The 25,880-nt window shown below is 35.4% G+C and overlaps 1 protein-coding gene across 1 annotated transcript in view; it reads left to right on the forward strand.

Moving 5' to 3' along the window:
* The window catches only part of ncm (pre-mRNA-splicing factor nucampholin), a 306,231-nt gene extending 285,251 nt beyond the window's left edge, over positions 1 to 20,980 (forward strand). Inside the window, exons 17-18 of the mRNA XM_090408753.1 lie at positions 4,031 to 4,248; positions 20,394 to 20,980. Of these exons, the coding sequence (XP_090264879.1) occupies positions 4,031 to 4,248; positions 20,394 to 20,485 (310 nt within the window). The 3' untranslated portion in view covers positions 20,486 to 20,980. The remainder of the gene's footprint in view (positions 1 to 4,030; positions 4,249 to 20,393) is intronic.
* The last annotated feature ends 4,900 nt before the right edge of the window (positions 20,981 to 25,880 follow it).

Genomic DNA, 25,880 nt, shown 5'->3' on the forward strand with positions numbered 1-25,880 from the left:
AATGCTACAGTTTCATTTCTTATGATTTGATAGAAGATAGGGTCCAACTGTCACGGGGTATTCTCTCTCTCTCTCTCTCTCTCTCTCTCTCTCTCTCTCTCTCTCTAGTAGAAGCATAAAGTTTCCTTCCTGTTAGGTACCTGTTTGTGTTGGAGGGGACCTCCCGGTGATGGTACCTTTCATTCTTATTTTTTGTCTGTGCTTTTCTTCCTGTATTCCTCACTCTACTTCTCTTTATTAGTATCCTGTCTTCCAGGCGCCATAACCAGGATCCAATGCCTTGCTGCCATGTTCACTGTGCGACCAGTGGGCATCTGGAAATGTGTGTGTGTGTGGGGGGGGGGATCCTGGTAGTCTCACACTATTTTGGGCCTCTGCTTCAGCAAGATGGGCAGTCCCTGATGGCCCAGTGAAGATCAATTGGCTAGTGGACATGCCAGCAAGGGTCAAGGGAATTGCTGTGGGCCTCCTTTCCTATGGTCCAAGGTTGCCTGTATGGCATTCATGGTAGCTTTGCTGTTCCACTCAAAAATGCAGTTACTACATGCCAAAGAGTGGGTATCCATGTGTAATTTCATGGTGGGTGGAGAGCTCTGGTTCCAAACTGAACTGAAAAATGAACATTTCTTCATCCCCTTGTTTATTAGGGGTGTTCATCAAGTCCCAACCATGTCATGATACCATAGAAACACCAACTGTGAAAATCACAATAAGAAGCAGAAAACCTCAGAAGATGCAATCAACACACCACTTTTCTTGATATTACATTCAACAGCGGACCTTCTTGAAAATATGTCACCATTTTCATCCTGTAGTTTTTGTAGGATCTCCAAAGTCTGTAAAGTTGCATTCAGGACATATACTTATCAAGGCATCAACTAAGAGACAATTTGAAAAGTTATTTTGTGCAGCATCTATCAAGGGAATGCCAATTTCCATTACTCCCAGCAAAACTTTAAACTTTTCCAGAGGCAGGATATCGAAATAGGATCTCCTCAACATACCAAACAAACAGATTTGCTCTGAAATGAAAGATCAGCGAGTGATAGGCATGAGGAGAATACATAGCGACAGTTATTACCTTGTTCTCACCAGGAACATCATCCTTCATTTAGCACATCAAAACAATCATCTGTGAAAGCATCGGAACTGCCCAGAAAGTATGGTTATTCGTAAACTGCCTGTTGTGGATCTCCATCTGTGCCCAATGTGGCAGTAAAGACCATGAAAACAAAAATTGCAAGAGAAAAACACCAAAATGCCCTAATTTGATGGAGACCATCCAACTTACTCTCCCTAGCATGATAAAGGCAGAAGGATGAGAAGGAAATACAAAAAATAACAGTAATGTTGCTTATCAGGAAGCAAAGAGGCAGTATACCACAAGAGTGACAGCAACATCTAGTAAACCCTCTTACGCTGAAAAGGTTGCTATCAAATTGTGTCAATAAGTATCCAAATCCATATGTCGATACCACCTTCAAACAGTTATAACATCCCTGAATGATGTGATCTGCTTTCTATGTCATTTAAGTGAATGAAAGAGACAGTTGGTATGGACTCCATCCTGAGGAGGACATGCCAGAGATGGTCCCACTACATGAAAATTCACTAATAAAAAAAAGATATTGGAATGTTCACCACAGAGAGTCAAAGACATGTTATGGATACTGCTGTTCATCCTGAAGAATATAAAATAATTCATGTACCTTGTGCTCTAGGAGTGCAGTATGACTGTCGTAGATATTTTTCCTAATGAAGAGGAAATGGGGTACTGGCTGTCCTCAATTCTGTAAAGAGAGGAAAAAAATCTAAGGCTAATGAAAATGAAACTACTCGACATAGGATGCCAGATGATACCACCAGAAAGAAATAACAAAAACATTCTTACAATGGAATTATTGTGGATTCCGTCAAAACATTGATAACATCAAGGCCCTCTTGCAGAAGTATAAACCAACATGCCTCTGTCTGCAGTAAACATACATAAAGCTAAGAGATTATCTCACATTACAAAATGCTGTCATCATTCATAAGAACAGAAAAACTGATGGACCTGCTCATGGATGGATCGCCATCCTCATGGACAGCTATACCTCTGTCCAGCATCTTAATATGAACATAGAAGCAGTTGCTGTTCAACTCTCAGTTGAAACTGTTAACAGTATACTGCATCTGCAGTATATCTCTCATGATGACTTTGATGTCATGTTGCAGTTTCTGTCCCCTTACTTTTAATGGGGGATGTAAATGGACAACACTTTTGGGGTAGGGCTTGAACAAACAGAAGTTGTTTAGCATATGCTTGACAACAACAATCTCTCCCTCCTAAACACAAGCAATATGCCTACTTGAACGTTCACTGCCATAGACTATCTGCTCATCCTTCCTTTTTCCACTCCTCAAGTGGGAAATTGATTAAAGTTTATTTCAGAGTGATCACTTTCCTGTGATATTCACCTTCCTGAATGGACAACCATGTACTCCATCACAGACATCACAATAAAAAATTGAGCTAGCTGAAGAGCTTACTTTCTCATCATTAGGAGAATTTGATTCTGCTGATGATGCAAAATTCAGCTCCTCTTCCATGAGGGATGTGAATCACGTGACTGGGTGTATTATACAAGCTGCCACAACTGCAATTCCTAAAACATCTAGTCGGTTTCCATGTTTCTCTAAGCCATGGGGGAATAATGATTGCACAGTAGCCAAAGAAGATCAGAAGAAAACTCAGAGTATTTTTCGAAGATTCCCCACTACATCAAACTTGATTACTTTGTTCCTGGATCAACTGTTGCACCTTTACAACAGAATTTTCTGTGAGAGCATATTTCTGGATACCTGACAAAAGGCAATTATAATTGCCTTTCCTAAGCCAGGGAAGGATCCAAAATTCCCAAATAACTATTGCCCAGCTACATGTGCACGATTCTGGAAAAAAAAAAAAAAAAAATTAACTATCATCTTGTCTGGCTAGAGGAATTCATTAGAAATGCCTTCCTAAAATGCAAGCATCTATTATCAGTTTTCTTTGATATGGAAAAAAGCCTACAACATTGCTTGGAGATTTGGAATACTTGAAAGACTTCCATAATTTTGATCTTAGAAGGAATGTCTATCTTATTAATCTAAAACTTCTTACCTAACAGAATCTTCCAATTCTGAGTGGGAATTGCCCTCTCCTGACCATATAACCAAGAGGAGGGAGTCCCACAAAGTTTTAAGTGTTACGCTTTTTGCAATCAGTTTTAACTTGATATCAGAAAAACTTCCACTAACAGTAAGTAATGTCTGATATGTAGATGATTTTACTATCTTCTCTCATTCATGTAATGTGAGGGTCATAGAAAGACAGCTGCAGCAAGCCATTTACTTTTTCTCAAAACGGATTCTCGCAAATGGGTTCAGAATTTTACAACAGAACACAGTTTTGTGTCCACCTGCTAGAGTGCTGACAGTTGTTTGTACAGGGACATTGATAAGATCAAAATTTGACTATGGGTCTCAATTCCATACTTCTGCCAGGGAGAGCACACTGCATTGTTAGACCCTATTCCTAGTCTCTATGTGAAGGCAAACGAACCACATTTGTCACTTCAACTCCGACAACTGTCTCTGTATTATATAACAAAAATATAATCCCTGCTAGACCATCCCATGTATCCAACTATCTTTCAGCTGATAGCAATAATCAGTGATAAAAACTACCAGAATTTGCTTATTAAACCCTTTTCTTGGTTTTAAAATTTGTTTGGATTTTTCCATTGTGTTGTCCACTGCTTCATTACTCAAATGTCTTAAATGAACTTTTTTTTTAATGGAATCAACTATTATTCTCTACATTTCAATTTCACTAATTTCTAATATTGCATCTTGCTGTGAAATACCTTCAAGTGATCACTTAAATTTAAAAAAAAAATAATAAGTGCAGTTTTTTTTTATTATTATTATTAGTAGTAATAGCTTTACTATTGGTATGTCATGCTATTTGTTAATGTAGTCTCCTCATATTTTATTTCTTTTCAAGAGATGAACTAAGAGAGCATTTAAAAGCTATGCCAAAAACTACAGCACCTCCAATTCCTCAGATTGCAGCACCTTCAGATAAAAGCAATACAGATAATAACAGTAATGAGAGTTCATCAGAAGACACTTCATCTTCATCATCATCCTCAGAAAGCTCCAGCTCCGAAACTTCATCTGACTCTTCTGGTTCAGATTATGAAGAGTCTGACAGTGAAAATGGCAAGTTCCATTACTATTTATTATTACATTGTTATGAAGGCATACAATTTAAGTAATAAGAAATGGATTTTATGCCAAACTATTGTGGAGCTATTCTCTACATTTTTATTACTTTAGTACAAACTTTGTAACAGCATGTTTCAGCTGCTATCTGTAATTCTGATTTCAAATTATACTTTCCATAAAGAGTTTTATAGCAAGCATTAAATATTTGCCTGATAAACAGCTTATTGTAAAATCTGGTTAATTTGCTATCACATCATTTGATGTACCTTATGATACAAAGCGGATTTGATTTTTCCACCGAGTTTCATTTTGTGTTCTGCTTTGGAATTTATTTATTTTGGAAATATGGTTAAATGTGAATAAAACATCCCCCCCCCCCCCAGAAGTTGTGGCGTGATTTTCCCTCTTGGTAAGTAACTAAAGTTTTTCATTCTGCAAAACAGGCAAACTAACAAATGTAATTCACAGACATAATATATTGATCTCATATCTTAGTTGCTTTGGACATAAACCCAAATCAATCTCCACCGGTCACACTTTTTTTTTTAAGCATTAGTTTAGCCTTTTAGGTTATAAATCATGCTTTAAAATCCATGCCAAATTTATAATTTTCATGATTTTTGTCTACTATTTTTGACACACCAGTGCTTATTAAGTTAACAGTTTGACTAATGATGATATTAAAATATATATATATGTGTGTGTGTGCTAGAGAGAGAGAGAGAAAAGAAAAAGAGATTTTCTCATTAACTATATAGTTAGAATTTAGTATATCTGTAATAAAATTCATGCCAAATTTATAATTTTCATGATTTTTGTCTACTATTTTTGACACACCAGTGCTTATTAAGTTAACAGTTTGACTAATGATGATATTAAAATATATATATGTGTGTGTGTGTGCTAGAGAGAGAGAAAAGAAAAAGAGATTTTCTCATTAACTATATAGTTAGAATTTAGTATATCTGTAATAAAATTCAGATATCACACAAGTTAAAAAAAAAATAAATGAATTGAATTTAAAATAAAAAAGTTAATGCAGTATTTGTGATGATGTTAGTAAATGCTTGATTTTGTATGTTGTGAACAAGACGTTTTGATGTGTTCATTTTATTTTTGGCTCCTGAAGTCTTGCTTAGATATAAAATATATTTATTTAGATATTAGATATTAGAGCATAATTATATATTTTATATGAACTGTGAAGTGTTGTAATGTCAGAGTTTATCTAAACAAACATTTACAAAATGTTGTTAGTGATGAGGGAAGCAAAAGTAACTGCTGTAATTCACATTCATGAAAGGAAGAAATGTTAGGAGCTCTACTTGTTTCATTTTCAAATTATAATTGAACTTCCTTCACTATGAAAAGAATTTTATAATCATTTTCAAGCTCAGTGATGAAAGCAGTAATGGCAGTATGCAACAATAGACTGGAGCAGAAGTTGAGCTATGCATATTTCCAAGCATGTGCAAAAGTGAAAAGAACATTATGGAACATTGCTAAGGATTCAGCTGTTTCGGGAGTTAAAAAGGAACACAGCAAAGGAAAACTTGTGGGACTTTATGCCCTCAATATATGAATACTGAATGGAAATGGAAGACTGAGAGAAAGGATATCCCTTTTATCAAGAGATAAGTGAAGTTTACTGTAGTCATTAATCATATAGGATTTATTTCAGTTAAAACTGAATGGAAATTTATTCATTTTCAGTTCATATAGAAACGGGCCCAATAAAGTTTGCTTTCTTTAGGATTCTCAGTCTGATAAGTGATTTAGAAATCACTTATCAGACTGAGAATCCTAAAGACTGAAGTCTGATGAGTGAAATAACTAAAATTACAGTTCATGTAATTTTAGTTATTTCTTCATATTATATTTCATATAAAAGGCAAATTTGTTCTGAAGTGTTAAAACTGCTGATAAGGTTTTGAGAAGAATGTTGAGACTTTCATGTAGAAAGTTAATTCATTCAAAAGTATGATATAGTTGATCTCAGTAGTTTAGTCAGTGGAGCTTGCTGCTACTTTCATATAAAGCGAAGTTATAGAAGAACCTTGGATGAAGACAAAATATGTTTTCTTCAGTGTTCTGTAATTTTAATATACAAGAAGAATTTCACTGACTTCTATTGGTGACATATAGACAGCAGTTTTTGTCCATATAGGATAACACTGTTGGATTTTGATTGTAAAGAAGTTATTATTAAGAGAGACCTCCAGGGAATCAGGAATTCATTGAGAGAATACTGTTTGCACCAGCTATCATACCTGTTCTTGAATTCATTCCAATCACGCACCATTATTATTATTACTAATACTACTACAGGCGACTCCAAGGAATCCTTAGACTCATCGAGGGAGGCCCTAAACATCATGTCCACACAACTATTCGACATTCTCACAGTATCTATCATACCTTGCCTTGAACTCATTCACTGTCATGGCACCCACAACAGACTCTGGCAGCTTATTCCACTCATTTACAAGTAAAGAACCCAGCTCTAACACCCTTACTAACCACACTCTTGCCCAGCTTCTATAGATGTCCCCTAGTCCTCCCACCACCAGTCCTGATCTCAAAAATATCCTGTGAATTAATCCTATAGAAACCCTTCAGCAATTTGAATGTCTCAATCATATCTCCTCTTTCCCGCCTATCAACCAATTTCTGCAACCCACAAATCTTCAACCTGTTCTCATAAGGTTCCTTCCATACACCTGCTATCGTCTTGGTCACTCGCCTCTGGATCCTCTCAACCTCCTCCCCATCAAGAAGAAACCTAGGTGACCAAATCTGAGCACAGTAGTCGAGATGAGGTCTTATCAAGGCTCGGAACAGAGGAACAATAACTTGCTTGTCTCTGTTCATCAAAGTATTCTTCAGCAACCAAGTGATTTGATGAGCTGATTTAGCAACTTTTGCAATGTGCCCCCTAAACTTCATCTCCCTATCCACCAACACCCCCAAGTCTCTGGCCTCATCAATCTCCTGGAGTACAGTTCCACCAATGTGGTATACTGCTGCTAATCTTTTCACCCCAAAACGGATAACCTTACATTTTGTCACATTATATTGACATCCATTCTTCTTAGCCAAGACCTGCAGTCTATCCAAATCATCCTGCAAGATTTTGACATCTTCTGCATTCACTATTGCCCTACCCAACTTTGCATCATCAGCGAACAAATGGACCGTTCCTCTTAGATCCTTCCCTATATCATTAATGAACAAATTAAACAGCAGTGGTCCAAGAACAGAACCCTGCGGCACACCACTAGTCACAGGCCGTCTTTTGGACTCACCTCCTGAATAAACTACTCTCTGATATCTCTCCATCAACCACCCACCCATCCATCCATCTCACCAACCCTTTATCCATCCCCATATGCTGCAGTTTACTAATTAGAATTCCATGTGGTATCCTGTCAAAGGATTTAGCAAGGTCCAGCATATGGACCTTGCTAAGGCCTTTGACAGGATATCACTGTAAACCCCTTACCCTTATCCAGTTCAGCCATCACTGTGTTATAAAACTTGAGCAAGTTACTAAGGCATGATCTACCCTTCACAAAGCCATGCTGTCCCCCATACAGTATCTCAATTTCATCAAACCCCTCCTGTATTTTTCCCTTGTCTACTTTCTCCAAGACCTTGACAACAACTCCTGATATGCTGATCGGTTGTTAATTTGCAACAATAGTCTTGGATCCTCCTTTATGCAGTGGAACTATTTTCCCCTCTTTCCACACCTTCAGGACTAAACCAGACCCGAGACTCAGATTAAACAACATGGTCAAGGGCACTGATAATTCTTTAGCTGCTTCACGTAAGACCCATGCTGGTATACCATCCAATCCCACAGATGTATTCACATTAAGGTTCTGTAATAGACTATTCACCTTCACTTCATTCACCACAGTTTCCGTATAAACTAATGGTTCCTTCATTCTTTCAATGTCGCCACCTGGATGATATACTCTTGCAAAGTGCTCACTCAGTAATTCCACTATGTCGACTGATTCAGTGACCTCCTTGCCATCGGCATTCCTTAAAATCATTCTGCCGTGTACAGTTTTTCTTTTACTTGCAGCATATTGAAAGAGCTGTTTGGGATTCTCTTTAGCTTGCATAGCTAGTTTCCTTTCATAGTCTGCTTTTGCTTTTCTTACCACACTTGTTACCCTTCTGGGCTGCACTTTATAACATTCGTGTGCCTGCAGGTCACCTTTCTCTTTAAATTCCCTCCACAGTTGTTTCTTTTTTTTGCAGCTCAAGCTTAATGGTGTTATTTATCCATTTAACCCCTTACTTGTTTTACTATTCGGACCCTAGGTATACAATCAGCCATAACCTCCCGCAAATGCTCCTTGACCACTTCCCATGCTCTATCGACATCCAGCCCTTTCAGTTTTACATGCCATGACACCGAACCAAGCAATCTCCTAAGCTTGTCATACTTGCCAGCATAGTAATTCCACATATACCCTGTGTTAATCGAAAATTCCACACCTTTAGCCACCTCCCAGGTCAAGACCTTATGATCACTCTCACCAATAGGTGGCAACATGGTCATATTCATCACAGTCAAATTCTCAGATGCTATTACCAGGTCAAGCACTCTCAAAACCCTAGTATTTTCTATTACATGCTGTCTCAGATAGTTATCCCTTAATAACTGAATAAAATCCAGTTCCTTCCTTCCTCACATGTGTCCTCTCCTCCTTCCAGTCGATGTTACCATAGTTGAAATCCCCCATAATAATTACCCTCCTTCCACTCATTTCATCAATTTGTTTATGCATACTATCTTCACCATCTATTCCATCACCTGGTCTATAGCAGCACCCAACTGTATATTTTGTTCTGCTAGTCTCAATCTCACACCAAATAACCTCAAATGAGCTCTTTTCACTATCCTGCAGTTCAACTTCAATTCTCCTTGGCTGCAGTTCATCAGCTATCTTCAATAACACTCCTCCCCTCATTTTATTCTCTCTGTACCTTCTAAGCACACTATAACATTCTATCCCAATAACTGTCGTGATATGTACTCCCAAGTGGTGTTCAGGTTACTATGACAGTGCTACATGATTAAGTTTAGATTATTATTAATTTCCTATCCACTAGTTTTCTCCAAATTAGTCTATTACTTCTGAGCACTCTAATAATGTCATATCTAACATTGGGTTCTTCTAAGGCAGTTCTGACTGGATCAATCCACCTAGACCTTGGTCTTCCTCTGGGTCTCTTTTCTGCTATCTTGGCATCAAACCTGTTTTACTAACCTTTATCTGCCATATATATAAGGGGGTGCTTAAGGGTCAAAGTTGTATAACTGAGAGGAGACCTCTACATAGCCTTTAAAGGAATGCGGAGAACTGACCAGGGCTTCTGACCTAATGTCCAATCCTCACCTTCTCGTGGTGCACCCTGTTGGGTATCTACTTTGATACTGAACGAACGAGGATGGGCTGGCAATTTGGGATTTAGCCGACCAAATTGTATTCTTATTGGTTAAACCAAAATAAAAAATGATGGTACAACATGACAAAATTTCATGCCGGCTGGGGCGTCGCCCGGTTAAACAAGGCCCCCGTTGTTTTCTCCAGGGAACCAGGGTGAACAGCGAAAAGTCAGCTACTGGAACAAATCTGAAAACAAACCCCAACTCAACATCACCAGAGTTAAAGATCGCTACTATCAACGTAAGAAGCCTGAATGGCAAAGAAATGGAGCTAGCTGAGGAATTAGATAAGTACCAGATCGACATAATAGGGGGGACTGAAACAAAAAAGACCAAAACTGGTGAGATCTTTTTGAGCAATAAATACAAAATGTTATATTCAGGCAATGACAATCAAGGAAAAGAAGGAGTAGCCATAGTATTCAACACAAAATACGGGGCTAATCTTCTTGAATGGCAGTCAGTCTCAAGTAGAGTAATGTGGGCAAATATGAGAATGGGGAACTGGACAATGAGACTTATTTGTGCCTATGGTCCCACAGAAGGTTCTACTAAGGTAGAAGTGGAGGAATTTTTTGAGGCTTTAGAAAAAGCAACTGACACAATGAAAAAGGAAAAGTTGGTCCTTGTTGGGGATCTAAATAGCAGAGTAGGAAATGATTGTGAGACATACAAAAATAATTTGGGAAAATTTGGAGAAAAGAGCAAAGCTAATAATAATGGCAAATATCTGTTGGATTTCTGCTCAGGACATGGACTGGTTATTACTAACACAATGTTCCAACATAAAAATGTGCACAAATTCACATGGAGAGAAGAGGCTAGGAATAAGAAAAGTCTCATTGACTATGTTATTGTTGATAGTGATGTTTTCTCCCTGGTGCAGGACACCAGAGTGTACAGAGGATTTGAAATTGGAAGTGATCACTATTTAGTCTTGAGCAGGATAAAATTGAATTTCATATTGAAAAGAATAACATGTAAGAAAGTTTTAAAGCGAATAAAAGTTGAGCAGCTCTCAGATGTGAACTGTAGACTAAAATACAGAAATATTATTGAAAAGAAAATGAAAGAGTTTGAGAACAGGAATCAAACCTTGGAGATTCAGTGGCAAACTCTGAAGGAAACATTGATTGATTCTGCCAGAGAGGCATGTGGTGAGGTTGTGTGTAAGGATAAAAAAATCAGAACTCCCTGGTGGACACAGGAAGTTAAAGAGGCAGTGAAGGAAAAGAAGAAAGCATATCAAAAGTTCCTGGCAAATAAGTCAGCTTTTACTCTTACAGAATACAGAGACAAATGTAAGAAAGCTAAACAGTGTGTAAAATTAGCTAAACAAAAGTCATGGGAGGACTTTGGCAAGAATATAGAAAATAAATATCAAGAAGGTGGCAAAATATTCTGGAGGTTGTTGAAGAAGCTTAGGAATGGAGGAAAGAGTGCTGTAAAAGGAATTAGAGATGATAAAGGTGAAATGAAAACAGGAGAAAAAGATATCCTTGAAGTATGGAGTAATTACTTTGAAAAACTGCTAAATGAAACAAGCAGTGATGACAGCACAGTGATAAAAAAACACTGACCAGGCATGCAGTCAGGAATACATATCCATACGCGAAGTAGAAAAAGCCATCAAAGGCTTGAAATGTGGAAAGGCAGCAGGAGTAGATGATATTCGACCAGAAATGCTGAAGTATGGTGGTATAAGAGTGTTACAGTGGCTGCACTGCATAGTTCAGAAAGCCTGGACAGAGGGACGAATTCCCGATGATTGGAGTAGAGCTCTCATAGTACCCATATATAAAAAGGGAAATAAAACTGAATGTGAGAATTACAGAGGTATTTCCCTACTGAGTGTTCCTGGCAAGATCTATGCAAGTATACTTGAGAAACGGTTGAGAAAAATTGTGGAAGAAAAGCTTGGTGAAGAACAAGCTGGATTCAGGCCAAATAGAGGCTGTCAGGATCAGATCTTCACTTTACGACAAATAGTCGAGAAAGCATGGGAATATAACAAAGATCTGTATTTAAGTTTTGTCGATTTGGAAAAGGCATATGACAAGGTGCCAAGAGAGAAGCTATTCAATACACTGCAGTTATATGGTGTCAATGGGGCATTATATCAAGCAATACTTAGTCTTTATTTGAGTTGTGAGTCAGCAGTTAGAATTGAAGGAAGTACAGGAAGATGGTTTAATGTTAAATCTGGTGTGAGACAAGGATGTACATTATCCCCTCTGTTATTCATTATCTATATGGATCACATTATGAAGGAATGTGGTATTAAACCTGATATCAAAATTGGAGATGTTAATGTCAGCTCTTTCCTTTATGTGGATGATGTTATACTTCTAAATAAATCCGCTACAAGTCTGCAAGATTCTCTGACTAAATTGAATAGCTGTTGTAATAGATATGGTATGAAGGTCAGCAATAAAAAGACAAAGACAATGAAAATAGGCAGAATCATTGAAAATGTCAACTGTGTTGTGAATGGAGAACCTGTGGAACAAGTAAAACATTTCAGCTACTTAGGCACAATTTTTACTGAAGATGGTAAACTAAATATAGAAATAGACGACAGAATCAGCAAAGCTGGTATCGTGGGAAGTCAATTGAATAAATTCATATGGAATAAGAAAGAAATTAGTCGGAACACTAAATTAGCTGTATACAAGACTGTGTTCAAACCAATTTTAACTTATGGATCTGAGAGCTGGGTCAGAAGTAAAACACTTGACCATAGACTAGAGACCGCAGATATGAGAGTCCTGAGAAAGATTATAGGCGTGAACAGATGGCATCAATGGCAATATCATATTAAAAATGAGGATATTAGGAAAGAACTTGACATTGTCAGCATCCAGGAATGCGTTAGCAGAGCTAATCTCAGATGGTATGGTCACTTAAATAGAATGGGAGAGGAAAGATTAGCAAAACAAGTGTTCTCTGCCAGGTTGGCAGGAAAACGACCCAGAGGAAGACCAAGATATAGGTGGATTGATACGGTACAAAGTGCCTTAGACGATAGAAATATAAGATCTGATAATGTTGGAGTCTTGACAAGTAACAGACTGATTTGGAGGAAAATTGTAGATAGGAAGTTAGTAATGATGTAATTTTTTCATGTAGTACTGTCATATCCTGTACACCCCTTGAGGGTACATGGCAGGAATTTGATGATGATGATGATGATGATGATGATTATCTGCCATTCTATTTAAGTGGCCATACCACCTTAGATTAGCTCTGCTTACACTTTCTTGAATGCTAATAGTGTCAAGTTCCTTTCTAATATCTTCATTTTCATTATGATTCTGTCATTGATGCCATCGGTTCATTCCCCTAATTTTGGCTTTTCATTCTGTAATTGACTATACACCTGAAATTAGCTCCACTAACACATTCCTGGATGCTAACAATGGCAAGTTCTTTCCTAATATCCTCATTTTTAATGTGATACTTCCATTGGTGCAACTCTTAGTACACTAATCTTTCTCTAAACTCTCTTATCAGAGGTTTCCTGTCTTTGAATAAGTCAGATCTATAAGCTAAAACTGCTGAACACTGTCTTGTATACAGCTAATTGAGTTTTTTGACTAATATCTTTGTTATTCCACATAAATTTATTCAGCTGACTTCCTACCATACCAGCTTTACTAATTCTGTTGTGTATTCTCATATTTAATTTGCCATCTTCACTAAAAATTGTTTTTAATAGTTGAAATGATTTACTCATTCTATAGGTTCACCATTCAGAATACAGTTGAGGTTTACAATGTTTCTTCCTATTTTCTTTGTCTTTGTCTTTTTATTGCTGATTTTCATATCAAATTTATTACAACAGTTATTCAATTTAGTCAGGGAATCTTGCATACTTGTGATGGATTTATTGAGAAGTATAACATTGTCTGCTTCTAGATTGAGATATATAACATGATCACCCTTTCTAAGGTTTTTCAACAGCCTCTAGAATATCATTTTACCACCTTCTTGATATTTATTTTCTATCTTCTTACCAAAGTCTTCCCATGACTTTTGTTTAGCTAGTTTTACACAGTGCTTTTTTACATAAGAGCATAAACTGACTTACTCGCCAGGAACTTTCCATGTGCTTTCTTCTTTATCTTTGATTTCCATGACTCATTCCTTGAGTCCGCCATGGAGTTCTGATTTTTCTATCCTTACAGACAGCCTCACTACATGCCTTCCTGGCTGAATCAGTCAATATTTTGTTTAGGGTTTGCCATTAAATTTCCAAAGTTTGGTTTTTATTTTAATTTTTTTTCATTTTTCTTCAATGAAATTCAATTTCATCCTGCTCAAAACGAGATAGTGATCATTTTCTATTTCAAACCAGTGGAAAAACATTGTTATTAACTATAATATAGTCAATGAGACTTTGTACAAATCTTTGTTATATTCCCATGATTTCTCAACTATTTGTCGTAATTTGAAAATTTGATCCTGACATCCTCTATTTGGCCTGAATCCAGCTTGCTTTTCACCAAGCTTCCCTTCCACAATCCTTCTCAACCGTTTCTCAAGTATACTTGAATAAATCTTATCAAGAATGCTCAGTAGGGAAATACCTCTCTAATTCTCGCATTGTTTTATTTCCCTTTTTATATATGGGTACTATGAGAGCTCTACTCCAATCATCTGGAGTTCGTCCCTCTGTCCAGGCCTTCTGAACTATTCACCGCAGCAACTGTAACACTTTTATATCTCCATACTTGAGCATATCTGGTCGAATATCATCTACTCCTGACTGCATGTCTGGTCAATGTTTTTTACCACTGTTCTGTCATCACTACTTGTTTCATTTAGCAATTTTCAAAGTAATTACTCCATACATCAAGGATATATTTTTCTCCAGTTTTCATGTCACCTTTATCATCTCTAATTCCTTTTAGCACTCTTTCCTCCATTTCTGAGCTTTTTCAACAGCCTCCAGAATATTTTGCCACCTTCTTGATATTTATTTTCTATCTTCTTACCAAAGTCTTCCCATGTCTTTTGCTTAGCTAGCTTTCTTACATTTGTCTCTGTATTCTCTAAGAGCACAAGCTGACTTATTTTGTTTAGGGTTTCTGCTAAGAACTTTTGATATGCTTTCTTCTTTTCCTTCACTGCCTCTTTAACTTCCTGTGTCTACCATGGAGTTCTGATTTTTCTATCCTTGCAGACAACCTCACCACATGTTTCTCTGGCTGAATCAATCAATGTTTTCTTCAGGATTTGCCACTGACTCTGCAAGGTTTGGTTCCTGTTCTCAGACTCTTTCATTTTTTATTCAATAATGTTTGTTTATTTTAGTCTGCAGTTGAACATCTGCTAGCTGCTCAACTTTTATTCGCTTTAAAACTTACATGTTCTTGTTTTCAATATGAAATTCAATTTTATCCTGCTCAAGACTAAATGGTGATCATTTTTAATTTCAAATCCTCTGTACACTCTAGTGTCCTGCACCAGTGGGAAAACATCACTATCAACAATAACATAATACATAAATACTTAAGGAATTGACAGCTTATACTAGAAATATAAATTAAATCAACTTTAATATATACTTTCCAATATTTCGGCAACGTCACGTTGCCATCTTCATGGGAACTTAAGATAAAGACACATGCGCGCAAGTACTACATAACAGCAAATGAGAAATGAAGCGAGGAAGCTACCATTTTCCTAAAGTCCTGATGGTGCTCCCCCCTGGTGGGCTATATTAGATGTTCTTGGCCTTTGGGGCTGATGTATGTAATTTGGGGCAGTCTCATGAATCAACAATAACATAGTCAATGAGACTTCTTATTCCTTGCCTCTTCTCTCCATGTAAATTTGTGTTGTTATTACTAACACAATGCTCCAACATTTTTATGTTGGAGCATTGTGTTAGTAATAATCAGTCCATGTCCTGAGCAGAAATTCAACAAGTATTTGCCATTATTATTAGCTTTGCTCTTTTCTCCAAATTTTCCCAAAATATTTTTATATGTCTGACAATCATTTCCTACTCTGCTATTTAGATCCCCAACAAGGTCAACTTTTCCTTTTTCATTGTGTCAGTTGCTTTCTTTAAAGTCTCAAATTCCTCCACTTCTACCTTAGCAGTACCTTCCGTGGGACCATAGGCACAAATAAGTCTCATTGTCCAAATCCCCATTCTGATATTTGCCAATCACTCTACTTGAGGCTGCCTGCCGTTTGAGAAGATTAGCCGGGTATTTTGTGTTCAATACTATTGCTACACCTTCTTTTCTCTGATTGTCATTGCCTGAACATAACATTTTGTATTTATTGCTCAGAAAAATCTCACGAGATTTTGCCAGATTTTATGTTTTCAATTTTAGCAGTGAAAAATTAGCTACTTATATTTGTTCTGTCTTCTTCACTTAACATTTTATTAAGTGAAGTATTATTAGGGGACCACTAACAAATATTAATCCCCCCCCCCCTTAATTACAGAAAGCTGACTGCAAGCAAGCTAAGGAAATACTGCCTATTCAGGGCAAATAGCAGACGTTTACTGTATTCAGCTGAAGTAAGCTCTAGTAAAGGTCAAAACAAAATGTTAAGTGAAGAAGACAGAACAAATATAAGTAGCTAATTTCTAAAAACTGGTCAGGGCGCTTTTTAGCAGTTTGCTAAGGTGAGATGCTGTATAAACATTATTCACTTCTTTATCTTTCAGATAATTTCAATCAATCACAAACACTACACTTAGCTAATTAGTTCTATTGACATCTGTTAAAACTTGAATGACCAAAGTTTAAGCAGTAACTCAATATTGGCTTAACCAATAGATCCTGAATGAAGGAATCTTGCAAAGAAATCATTCATTCAGAATCTAACATACTAAACTTACTAACAAAGAGAAATACCTGCACATCAGCTGAAATCAAAAGTGAAACTTCTTCACTTTATGTATAAATTTGCAATTTTATCTTATATTCCATGTACTTTAATCTTTTCATCACTACTAGAATTAAATTAGAGAATGTCTTAAAGGAAGAATTTTGTTAATATTAATTTTAAGCCTCACTTAAGCTGTATAGATTAACTGTGAGTCACCAAATAGTTTCTAAATTATAATTCTTGGAAGGTATAAAACTGCATGTGTACAGCGTAACGCTGATGGCAGTAGCATAAGCGGAACGTATATTGACGCGAATTCTGGGAATAGAAGAGCATAACAGCATCTGGAAAAAGCAAGGGATGAACCCAAGGGGTGAAAAGATATGGGCCGTGTGCAAAGGGGACTCCAAAAAAAAGAGGGCGCTCTATCGAAGAATATAAGGGGACGAGCGCCATATCGAAACAGGTCTCTTGTCATATCGTTTTCCTGTTTGGTGGCTCGGGAGTTCACGTAAAAGGAGGGGGGGAAGAAGCATCTGTGCTAAGATACGATGTCAGACAGCAGGCTTTCTTGAAAATGGAGAAGGATTCTACGCAGAGTTAAAGGAAAAATTTCCAGTCCTAGCAGAATCAAGCCGTCGCAGAAAAGTCTCATCGAAATGTTCTAAAATGCAGAGATTGAGTCCGTTTTCGGCAGAAATAATGAAGATAGCATAACCCCTATGTTGGCGTATGGACAGCCAATAGACAAGAAGTAACCAGACGTACACATGGTGCTGAAAGATGCAGAAAAAGTTCGGTAAGGTAAAATCACTCTATTTTGTGTATATAATTCATTAGAAGAGAGAGAAGATTGTTTCTGAATGTAAAAATTAAGAACAGTACTCTAAAGAACTTTGTGGACAGTCTCTAATTAGAAAGTTAACCTCCTTAGAGAGTAAGAAGAATTGTTTGGAAAGATCTTTAGTAATTGTATGTGATAGGATTAACTTAATGAGATCAGAATTGTGGATTTTAGTAACTGAGTAACATTAGAATGTTTGTTTATATTATCTTATGAATAGCATTAGAGAAAGGATTTTAGTTTAACTTCATATCATTTGCTATCTATCCCAATATGCAGTTATTGTGTTTCACATGCTTTATGACCTTTAATTAATTTAGAATATGTTAACCTCTTAACTCGAGTTTCATTTAGTATTGAGTCATGATTAAGTGTAGGAATTTTTTGTGTATTCTGTTTAGATATTCCAATAAACATGTCATATTTACCTAAACCTGAGTCATGCCTTATTATGATTCCAAACTACCACTTATAAAAATAGAACCTATTTTGGCGGGAAGGAATTAGAAAGTGTATATAATTATAGATTTAGGTCATGACTGCAATTATCTATATCGTATATACGGCAGTATTAAAGATCATTGTGTAAGAACGCCTCAGAATCTAGTATTATCTCCCTGAGTAAGGATCCTTTTCTGCTATAGGATACTGGCTGGTGCAGCAAAATATAAATTCGCCAGTATCTGAAGAGGAAACAATCCTAGATATATGTATATTAGGCCTGATATCTGAAGAAGTAAAATAGCAATAGAAAGATAGAATAGATATATACAAAACAGAAAATATAGAGAAAGCAACGACATAACAATAGAGCAGCTGGTAGGATTTTAATTGAATAAGGTTTTGAATAAGAAAGGATTTAATCAAGTAACAATCAAATCAAGTAAACAACTAAGTAAGTATAAATAAAATATAAATATAAACTATTTAACAGGATGTTATAATTTTTTTTTTTTCTAGTTATCTTACCAATATAATTCCTGAACTTAAATTACTATCAATCAAAATAACTGAATCTTGATATTCATTAACTCTTACCAGAACTTCTCCTTCAAATTAAATACCATTCTTATTTAATTTATTCATTTAATACCATTCTTAATATATGCTTACATATTTGTCTAGATTAAATTTTATTACTCACTGTTTTCAAAGGATGTTTATAATATAAAAAGTAATCATAAAAATATGAACCAGAAAATGGAGAGGTGAAAAAGATTGACACTTTTTTTCTTAGTGGCTTTTTAAAAAACTACATATGTGCAAAGCTTATATGTTCCAGTTTTTATGGGGGGAAAAATCACTTAAAAGCCAGTGCATATGATGTTAGAATTATTAAATGGTTTGCATCTTATAAGTTTATTCTTTTGCATTTTTGTTTCAAGTTTTTGGAGGGTATTTCTTTCTTATTTAGATTTTCTGTTGCACATCCACCTGGTAATTATTTCTGTTATGTTTCTAGAAGTATAGAGGAAACAACCAAAATGCATCATTACAACAGAATTGATTACTCAGAGTTTTGACATGTGTTTTCATGACAAAACAGTGGAAAACTTACTGAAGTGGCACTATGGTGCCAAATCTTTGGCATTATTGAAAAGAGTATAAAAACAACTCTTTTTACAGGGATAAATTTTCAGAACAGGAAAACATATTTGATTTTTTGCTGTAGTCAGTTTTCTTTCAATGCTATGGGGCATTTATCAAAATGTTTTAGTACTATGCTATACCAAATGACTTCACAAAAATACTGTTTTCTGTAAGAGGGTTACTGTATATACATACAATCCTCTCCTAGCTGTTAGCATCTTATTTGCTTTTGCAATTTTTGTGCATATCAGTTTTAATTGATTATTTCATCTCACATTTCATATTTTTGTAGGTAATTCTGTTTTATCTCCATTATTATTTTCACTCTCTAAATCCTCGCTAAATGTATACTTCATCAAAATAAAGATTTTCACCACTTATTTAAAAGTAAATATTAAAAATAAATCACTTAGCTTGAAATGGATACAGAAATTCATGTAATACCTTAATGTTAATTAGTGAGAGAGAGAGAGAGAGAGATCTTGCAAGTCAGCTAGTATAGAGCTTTTACAGACTTATACAAAGTCACCATTTCAATTCATGCACTTGAAGCATTTGTACTATGTACTAATTTATAATTCATTGATAAATACTGTTAATTAAAAGAAACACACGTATTAACCACAGTGAAAATTATTTAATTGTAAATATTTCATCCTAAGTATCTATGATTGCACCACAGGTTTCGTTATTTAAAAAAGATAAATACTTTTGCATGTCACCCAACCCCTGAAGAATACTTTACAAATCCAGATGTGCACTTTAAAGCAGTCATAAATATCTAAATTAATATTCATTATAATATTTAATGCAAAAGTCTCTTAATATATGAAATAAATCCATAACAAATATACATCCTGAAAAAAAAAAAAAAGTTCATCATCATGCATATCAAAGATTTAGGCCTAGGGTGGCTGTTTGGGCCTTAGAAGTCATCATATTAAGAGGACATCCTGGTTTTCTTTTTCCTAATGGCTTGTACTTTAAGGCTTTTTTTGGTAATCTTTCTGTTTTCATTCTTTGAACATGTTCCATCCATTTATGTTTATATTTTTTAATTTTTTCTATTACTGGTTCTTGGTTTAATTCTTTCATAATTTCTTCATTTCTTTTGTGATCAAATAGGGAAAAAAAGTTCAAATAATACTAAAGATTTTTTGAAGTTTTCTGAGTTGTACTGTCACCGTGTCTTATATAAGGAGTTATGAAGTCATTTTTTAATGACTTCATAACTTATCTGAATTATCTTGTTTGAATTTTTGAACACATTTTAATTAATGTATTATTATTCTCTGATAAGTATATAATGAAACTTCAAAGATATATTACAACAGTGTGGAAAGCATATGAAAAGTATCATTCTTTTTTGTATATCTGTCTTAGATTCCCATGAAATAAAAAAGAAGAGAAGCAAATTGAAAGAACTCAGAAAAAAGAAGAAACAGAAGAAAGAAAAGAAAAGAAGCAAATCCTAATTTATAGTGTAATACTGCTAGATAATGGCTGTGCAGTTAAATGCACATATGTGAATACATTTGTAATTATAATGGGGAAGAAAATACAAACTATATATAATGTGTTTTTAACATTTTATATTGTTTGCTATATCTACTTTTTTGTGGAAAAAAAAGTAAGACTTTCTTTTTATACAGCATTTCAATTTTGCTGTAAATCTACAAAATTTTGCTTCGATGCTTGTAAGATAAAATATCTTTGTAATAAAATTTTTTGTGCTTATTATCATACTACCATGGTTCACAACATTGTATAAATCTCATTTTTTATGTATATCTCAGTCTCAAAGGTGAAAATGGATTTTATTGTATTGTTTGAAGTGTCCATTGTAAATAATGGATCATTTGTAAATATTATTGTATTATATTTATATAGTTTTCAGTCTATTTAGGAAGAACTTTTTAATATGAAATTAGTGATGTAATGTTGGAAATAAAATAGTGTGTAAACTGTTATCTCTCTTTATTTTTAGCTAAGTTCTGATGGTTTGAACTCTTGTATATCATTGTTGCTTTTTAAAAAAAGACTACATTCTCTTGTATTATTCAAGAGAAGGTATAATCATTTTAAGAGGTCTCTTAATGCAAAGGTCAGAAATGATAGAACAGGAATAGAAAAAAGTGCATCATTCAGTTTCAAAGAAATTATGAATGATAGACTATTAATTTTTGCATGAGAAATTTAAAAAAAAAAGACACTGGAATTCCATTTTTTAAGGGAGTCATGGGGATAGTTTTGCTATCTGTTGGCTTAGATGGAGATCATGCACAGTGTTCCTGTTAAGTAATGATATTGATTTTTTACTTGACAACCTTTTGTATAAAAGTAACAAATGTGTTTATAGTTTTGACCACTAGTGTGTTGTAATCACAGGTGCAGCTTTTGAGTCAGGTAATATAGCAGTTTTTGTTTGTATGGCAACTGTTGAAGTAGGAGTATGTCAGAAGTTGCATCATGGAGCAAAGAGCTGTGATAACATTTTACTACAAATTAAGAAAAATTGCTACAGAAGTCTACCAATACCAAAAAAAAAAAAGTTTACAATGATGACTGAGCTGTGCACAGGTGTTCTGCTGGTTTTCAATGTTTAGAGATGAAATGGAGTCACTGGAGAGGAGAATCACACTGTGGATGGCCAGTTTCTGCACAGACAAATGAAAATCTGAATTTGTTCCTAAGAGCATCACAGTGAATTGTCAGTATTATTTAGGAGTAATGCAATGTCTATACCTGCATGTGACATGTCAAGAAAGAAAGAATTGTTCCAGAACAACATGCCCACAAACTGCACTGCCTGTGAAGAAATTTAGCTTAAAATTTGGTCTGTGTGATTGAACATCCCCCTATTTACCAGATTTGGCTCCTGCAGACTTTTTCCTCTTCCCTAAGATGAAATGTGCCATGAAAGGGGAATGTTGTGTGGAGTTGGAGGGGGATTATTTTGAATCTGTAATTGGCAATTCCAAATATAGTTTTGTTTTGGTTCTTTGTTCATATATGGCCAAAGCATATATGCAATAGGAGCCTTTCTTATGATTGAAAGCTTAAGCTGTGGATGCCAGAATAGACCAAGGTAAAGCAAGAGTATAAATTGCAATTCTTGAGTTAATTACATATAATGTAAATGAAGAATGGAAGAAATTTCAAGAGATAATGGTAGAAACAGCAGAAAAGTTGTAAGAACAGGAAGAATATGATGGTGAAATGAAAGTTTAAAAAAAAAATTAAATCTATAAAGAAGTCAAATAATGCAATCAGTTATGAGAGAAAGAACCATGCAAACAAAATAGATGAAAATAATAAAAAAAAAAAAGCTGGGTTGAATTTACATGCCAGTTAAAGGAACAAGAAAGCATATGCTTTAATGAAGAATAGAAAGCAATCAGGAACCAAGTTTTTTAATAAATGGAAATAGAAATAGAAATAGAAATCTGATGACTACCAGAAAAAGATTGGAATGCTGTCAACATTTTAGAAATTTTTAAATGAGAATGATAAGTTAAATAAGCTTGAATGTATATAGAGGTGAGAGGGAAAATATGGAAATAGTTTTGTAGAGGATATTTTGGTAGTAAAAAGGACTGAAATGATTATGCAACGTTTTTAGACTGATCTGGAGAAAGTTCATTTCTGATGGGTGAACAAAGATTACTGTCCCAGTATCCAAAGGGAGTCTATGAAAGAAATCTAACTACACAAGATTAATATTGTCACTTTGCAAAAATTTATTTTGCAAAGTGACAAAGAAGGAAATCCTAGCTTGGTTTTTGAAACGATAGATTAGTTGGTTTCATTTTTTTGTAAAAGAAATGAAGTTCGTGAATCTGTTCATAGCATATTTGGATTTGAAAAAGAAAAAACACCCTAAAAGGCTTTTCCAAATCCAGAACTGAGTTAAAGGAAAACAGAAGAACATGCTGAGGGCAAGAAAGAGAATAGGTATGAATAGAAATATGTACAGGGTACTTAAGAGTCAAAGCTGAATAACTGGAAGACCTCCATGTTGCCTTTCAAGGAATGCAGAGAACTGACAAGGTTTTTTTTTTTTTTTTACCTGATATCCCATCTCACCTTGTATATTCATTCAATCACGATGGTGCAGCATGACAAAATTTCATCCTGTCTGGGGTGCTGCATAGTTAAACAAGGTCCCCATTGTTTTTGGCAGGGCAAATAGCAAAAAAGTCAGCTAGGAGAACATATCCCAACTCAACATCAAAGTTCAAGATTGGCACCATCAACATAGATGGAAAATAAATGAAACTAGCAGAACTAGATAAGTACCAGATCAACATAATAGGCATTACTGAAACTAAGATTAAAACAGGTGAGATTTTTCTGACAAAAAATGCAAAACATACTCAGGCAATATAAATAAAAAGGAGTAGCAACAATAGTATTGAACACTAAGAGGATAATTTTATATATATATAAAATGACATTCTTCCATCACACACCTGGATCAGAAACATGGAACACTACAAGAAAAGAAGAGACTCGGAATAACTCGGCACGCAATAAAACGTAGGATTTGTAACATCAGCAAAATGGAACATGTTAGAAACACGAACTAAGAAAAAGATCAGGCATAAAAGATGTAACTGCAGTATATACGAAAGCAAGATGAGATGGACAGGCCACATAGCCAGACTCAGGGATAACAGATGAACATATAGAATACTCAATTGGCAACCAAGAATAAAGAGAAAACTAGGAAGACCACCTACAAGATGGGAAGATCCATTAATGAAATCTATGAGTATAACATGGAAGAGAGGCTCGAGATTGTTGGAGGCATTTTTGTGATCTGCATTCATGGAGAAATCCTGAATGAAACACAGGTCCATCAAAGACCTGTGTTTCATTCAGGTGACTTGTTTGCTATTTGCCTTGCCAAAAACAATGGGGACCTTGTTTAACTATGCAGCATCCCAGCCAGGATGAAATTTCATCAAGGACATGTATATATATATCACATCTGGATGAGTGTCTAAGTGTGCAAAAAAATTGAACTGTTCACAGAATAAACATTCTTAAATATGGTGCCCTTTCTCCCTAAAACCACCCTATTATGGTTTTGTAAATATTAATATTCCATCTTAGATAACTACAGGTTCATGGAACCTGTAGTTATCTAAGTAAGAAAGAAAGAATATGACTTTTTAAGACGAAACAGGAATTAGGAAATTCGCTGATCAATAAAATGTTACTTTCATTGTATAATACATAAACTATATTTTGCGAAATTTATGTTGCACTGTATTTACTTATCACGTATCGGTATCAATGCAATATCATTTCAATTTTCTAGCGAATAACATTTTCCGCGATCAATAGTTTGCACGATGAATTGTCTGTGAACCCTTAGGGCTACGTTGCGCCTCTTAAACAAGCAATGTCGTTTATTTCCATTGACTAAACAGCTAGGATATTTCGCCTTTTGAGAAATCAGTCAGCTCTGCTGTTTTCAAAACCATGCCTACAGCCAGACAGGTACCCACAATAATCCCTTTATCAAGCTTGAAAGATCCTTTATCAGATTGTGATCAATATTATCAAGGATTACTGAGCAGCAACATTCTTAAATAGTTGCCTAGAACAAGTTCTAGGACTATTTAAGTATTGACACGTGACCAAGTATTTTGCATAAGTAACAATTATATCTGCATAACACTTTCTAATTTAGTGACCAGTATGTATACAAATTAAATAGCAGTGGTCCAAGCTGTGGCACACCATTAGTCACCTGCCTTTTGGATTCTGTTGCTCCATATAATTCTTTTTTGTGTATTCATCAGCTACCCTTTTGTCTATATCACCAGTTTCATATCCATTCCCATTTGTTGCAGTTTGCATAATAGAGTTATTATGCTGCATGTGTATAGCATCCTGTCAAATGGCATTGCAAAATCCAGCAGTAATATCATGTGGCCATTCCCTTTATCCAAGTCAGCTTATCCACCCATTCCTGTATTCTCCTTTTGACCAACTTTTCCCATACATTTGCCACTGCTCCCGAAATAGATTGGTCTATAATTTGCTACCACAGACTTAGATCCTCCTTTATGCAAAGGAATTATTTTGCACTCCTTCCAATCTCTTGGGACTTTGCCAGAGCTGAGATTATGGAATTATGCAGGAAATTCTGGGAAAGAGGATGTTATGGAGGAAATGTAAAAGTGCACCCCACAGCAGCATGAGGTAAGGTACTGGGCTAAAAGGAATTGAACAGCTTAGTCAAAGGCATTGCCATTTCCCCTGCACATTCTCTTAAAATGTGAGCCGATCCAATCCTACAGCTGTATTTGCATTCAGATTCTTTTCTACAATATCCTATTCTCACATCACTCCCTGTCACCTCTGCCATATCAGTAACTTCACTTGGATGATAAAATGGTCATTCAGTAGCTCAACAATTTTGTCTTCCACTCCAACTTCTCTTCTACTAACTCAGTTATTCTTCCTCCTATTTGCCTCACGATGGAAAAAAATTGCACTCATTAAAGTTATCCTTCCATAGTTATTCTTCCTCCTATTTGTCACACGATGGAAAGAAAAACTCTTGGGATTTCCTTTTGTCGGGCTGATTTTACCTTCTTTACCATGCTGGTCACTTGCCTGAGTGACCAGCATATACTGCCTGAGTTAGCTGGTCTCCGAAGTTGAAGTTCCCCACAGTAACTACGTCATCTGCTGTTAGCCATGCAAGACCGTATTCATGGGTGTGCGGTGGCACAGAGCCCCGCAAAGTGCAAAAAATTGAAAAAAGAAAATACATTTTTTAAATTATTATATAAATTAATATTGTAATTATTATAAAAAAATATATGTATAATTTTACAATTAACTATTGTT

This window comes from Typopeltis vanoorti, chromosome 2 (assembly GCF_054136105.1).
Source record: "Typopeltis vanoorti isolate ZY-2024b chromosome 2, IOZ_Tvanoo_1.0, whole genome shotgun sequence".
NCBI lineage: Eukaryota > Metazoa > Arthropoda > Arachnida > Uropygi > Thelyphonidae > Typopeltis > Typopeltis vanoorti.